General features: G+C 36.6%; 1 protein-coding gene across 1 annotated transcript; it reads right to left on the bottom strand.

Moving 5' to 3' along the window:
- Positions 1-142: 142 nt before the first annotated feature.
- Positions 143-2,638, bottom strand: LOC124184685 (60S ribosomal protein L10a). The gene is made up of 5 exons (XM_046574686.1): positions 2,510-2,638; positions 1,906-2,061; positions 1,300-1,448; positions 765-937; positions 143-382 (listed from the first exon to the last, which is right to left on the bottom strand). Exons 1-5 carry the CDS (start codon positions 2,512-2,514, stop codon positions 212-214), a joined length of 654 nt encoding a protein of 217 aa, XP_046430642.1. The 5' UTR covers positions 2,515-2,638; the 3' UTR covers positions 143-211.
- Positions 2,639-4,664: the final 2,026 nt, after the last annotated feature.

The following is a 4,664-nucleotide window of genomic DNA, read 5'->3' as shown; positions in this document are numbered from 1 at the left end:
GCGCAAATGGAAATTTTTGGATTTAACATGCTTCCAAAACTTTTCGATTGAAGATAAAGATTACTTTGAAAAAAATAAAATAAAAAAATTCTACAGTGGTAGATTCGGTTATATCATCGTAGGTGGTCTATCCATCAAGCAATTATATTTTTTTCAATTTTATTTATTATCATTGGATTTGCGTCAGAAGCGTTATTGCTAATTGATAAAATTAGTACAGCCTCTGTGGTGGTCCCATGGATGATTTAATGTGAAGAGAGCGGACATTCTGCCAGTGCTTCTTCAGAAGAGACACCAGGAAGTTCACAGACAGATGGACGTTCTGAACGAGCTCGTCGGGTGTCATACCAACGTGTCCAACAGCAACCGATAGACACAGCACCTGAAAAAAACAAGTAGGAGAATATTAATACTTAGATAACGTTAAAAAAAAGTATAAAACCTTTTATTTGAATGCATACTCATTCAAAATTTTGTAAAAATAGCGATTAATTAGATGAAAAAAAAATATATATATATTTTAAACTTTCTTAACTCGCTATAGTGCGTATTTGCAGTAGCATTAAATTATAAATGTTGGCTATGTTTCGACTCTGATTGAGGCTGGTGGTAATATAGTGCCATAGCCTCACCCAGAGAAGATATTTTTACTCTTCTTTCTATTGACGACCTCAACTGCTAAGAAATTGTCGCATATGAGGTGCTTTTGAGAAAGGTAATGCTAGAATTATATATATTTAAATTAGATAGGTTATTTTGTTTACCTTCTTCATCTGGAACTTGATGGTTGCTTTGACTTCGTCAATTTTTGCGGTCATAGACTCCTGGTGAGAGAGAAGCCCAGGGAATTTACCAGCCTTGTTCAAACCTGGACCCAACAAACGCGGAATCTGCTTGATCAACGACTCGCTGGCGAGAAAAGCATCGTATTTTTTGGCTGAAAGAAATTCAGAATAAAGTAACAACTGTTAGCCTGAATATCGTAGTAAAATGTTTTCATCTATACATGTAGTAAACAATTTTTAATGGGTGCAGAATTTGAAAGCACAGAAAATTCTCATCTGAACACGTTAATAATTGTCTCAACACTGATTGAGGATCAAAATGATTTAGCATTGCGTCCACACCCAGTGAAGAATTTAATCTCCTTCTAGGCAACAACCTAAACAGTCACGAGTCACGACTAGCAAGGTGCTTTTATAGAAGGGTTTTATTCAAATCAGCAAGTCTCGAATTGCTTTTGAGATAAGATAAAAAAGGGTTGTAAAATATGCAGACAATCACAATTTTCCCCCATACCTAGTTTCTTGACAAGTTTTTTGTTCTTGTTCAATTTCTTAAGTGCCTCAGCATCCATGAAAGGTACATTTTGTGCCTTAGCTTCGTCGCAATGTTGTTGATCTCCTAATACACACACCTGCATTTTCGGACGTGGGATGTTCTTCAATCTGAAATTATATATTACTCACTGATAAATATCTAATGGAATATGAGCCAGGACTGGTTTATTAAAATGTTTCAACTGATCATTTTTATTTAAACTGCTTCACTTATAAAATGCTCTCAGAAAAATAATTTTCCACACGGTTTATTCCGATAATACATGCTTACAAACATCATGGAGCACCAGAGAAAAGATGTAATTTGCAATAAAATGTCTGATGTTTTCAATTTCAATCACTAGCCGCAAACTACTTACCGACAAGGTCGTCAATGAGACCTCGCGTATGAAAATTTCGGTTAAAAACCTCCCCAGTTTTTTTAAGACCCTGGGTAAAGGTCCGCCAGGAGAAGCCTGGCTCCCTGACGTAACATGATGAAATCTTTTCGGTAACTCGAAGGGCAATATCAAATTAGACTCAATTTAAAGCCGAAAAGAAATCTCAAAGTCAGGTAAGAACATACTTTACAGTGCCTGAGAAACGCTTGTCCTTTTGGGGGTCATAGTTCTTCAGACCGATTTGAATCTCGACAGTTTCCAAAAAATTCCTCTTCTTGTCTTGAGAATTCTGTATAACAGAATTCACGCACTCGTAGAGCGTATCACGTGACACTTTGGACCTTAAGCAAATAAAAAGTATTTTAATCATAAAATTATATTAGCATAAAACTTTTCATCGTATCATTCATTCTTTGCTTGGAATTACGATGCGACATAATGCAGAACAGGTGTAATATGCTCCAGTTTCGTCGAACTTGTAACACTAGTACAGGGACTACATATTGTACGCAACGTGAACTACACGTGTAATCTTACACTTAAGCAATGATTAGAAAATGATTTCGTATTGTGGAATGCACGTGAAAGGAAATTTGGAATTCAATATTGCGATATCGGACAGCGTGACAAAAAATGCACGATAGAATGTGCGTGTGTTGCACCAAGGAATAACGAATCCGTAAAAATAACATGTCAAAATCATTATTTGAACTCGGAAATCGATTGTTATGACTGCATCATTTCAACAATTTCAAGGATTGAATAGATATTGATGGATATTATACTAACGTCATGATGAACCCGAAGAGACGGCCGCTCGGACGACTAACCTCCTCGAAGAGTTTTACCGGAAAGACGTGGGGCGAGGAGACGCAATAGTTTTGGGATACTTGGTTCAGAATGTCACCACCGCAGCGCTGTTACTTGATAATCTGACTGAATGTAGGCAGTGTGATCTGCCACCATATTATCTTGGTAAAGAGGATGGGGAAATAAAAAGTTATTGTATTATTTAAATTACGTTAAATTGGATATTGAATTACTTCGCTATAGAGCCAGCAACTGTTACCCTGATGGTTTTACTATATATGTCGGTCAGGTTTTTTTAATTTTTTTTTACCAAGGGTAAACAGACAATGTAACGAACAATTATAGACCCAACGTTGTGGAAACGTAAATTTATTGAGACATTAAATTTCGCATGAAATATAGAGAATATTACAGCATATATTAAATTTTATACTTAAACCTAAGATGTATTGATATTGTTACTGTTTATTTAAGTCTATAATTTCTATTACTTCTTAATAGTTTCACTGGAAGAAGTTTCATCTAAACTGACGGTTACACGAATAGTACATTTTGAATCTTTTTGCTCCGAATCAGTCTTATTCAATTGTTCTAAAGTTTTATTACATTTTTGATCTGTTGCAGACTCGGCTTTAACGAAATGCCGACTACTGCGTACAGACTGCGATTTCTTTTTGATTTTTGATTTACAGTTACTGTTTTCTTGGTAGTGCTTTGATTGATGAATATTGTGTAAGTCAACTGTGTCGTTAACATTCGAATGACTGAAATCAGTTTTTTCTACTAGCTTAGTTAATTTTTTACTCCCAGAGTTCCATTTGCGTTTTTTACCGTTCGCATCATTTTTCCCTTCCTTACAGGAATATTCCTGGCCAGTTCTACTGGCTGCGTAATCCGTGGAGTTCACTTCCTCCTCCGAATCAATCTTACCAAAAGTATTTAATAAAAATGGCGTATTCTGCTCCGTTGTAATTGAATATGCAAAATGATTTTTGCCCGGATGTCGCTCTAACAACTTGGTAAGTATTTTGTCTGCTGGTACAGACTGGACCTTGCTCGAATGTGTCGAGACATTTATTTTTGATACTACTTCACCGTGATTCTCTGTACTGCAGCAAGCCGCGTCATCAAAGCGTGATTGACTATTGTCTGTTTCAATGGATACATGCGAAGGAACTTGTTTATTGATAGATAACTGCTTTAACCGTGGTATGGCACCCAATTTTTTCAGCTGAAATGGAGATGGTCTAACAGAGTCTTTTTGAATAGACTGGTTTTTTGATGACACGTTCGACAAAGATTCATAAAATGATTCTCTACTTGCAGATGGGGAAAAGCAAGTGTTAGATGGGATTGACTTGGACCGATCTTTATTTCGACGCTTAAAAAGACTCTGTTTAATCCCCAATCTCGGTCTTACTTTAGGTTTTTTCAATGTAAATGGGGATGTCGGGATGACATGCTCTTGACTCAGCTCGAGTACTGCTGAAATAGATTCCATTGCTGTACCTTGACAGCACATTTTTTCAGCACTTGAGTACTCTGATGTATTTAAATCACACGAAGACATCAGAGATGTTGTATCTTTGTATTTAGAAGAAGTCGAAGCAGCAGTTGTTACATTATAATCACTTTTACTTCCTGACTCTGATACTATTCTACATTTAGTGGTGCGACTTGCTTTAACAGGCTTCTTGAGCGTTGAACTCATAAAAACGGGTCTTACAGTTGCTCTGTCAATAGAAGGATTGGAAGCTGTCGAATTCACTTTATATAGTCCTGACGCAATAGATCTTTCTAGTTTTAATATCGGTGATACAGACCCAGTCGTAAACATCCTCTGCAATGGAGGTGCAAGTGGAGGTGGATCAGGTTTGATGTGACAATATGTCGGACTACAAGATACATCAACTTTAGATTTGACCATCGATGTGTTGGGTGATACAGATTGTGACAGAATTTTCGGTATAATCATTGACTTCGTAGATGGCTTGTGTATCTTGCGTTTCCACATTCTGTAATCTGACTCACATAACGGACTCCATAAGTAGCTCCTTTTGGTTTTGAATACCGGATTTCTTGACTTACTTTTTGTCACTGAAATATTTGATCGGTCAAGAGCCACAATGATGTC

This window comes from Neodiprion fabricii, chromosome 6 (assembly GCF_021155785.1).
Source record: "Neodiprion fabricii isolate iyNeoFabr1 chromosome 6, iyNeoFabr1.1, whole genome shotgun sequence".
NCBI classification, from domain to species: Eukaryota; Metazoa; Arthropoda; class Insecta; order Hymenoptera; family Diprionidae; genus Neodiprion; species Neodiprion fabricii.
Note: the sequence above shows the minus strand (reverse complement) of the source record. Positions and strands in the feature narration are given on the sequence as shown.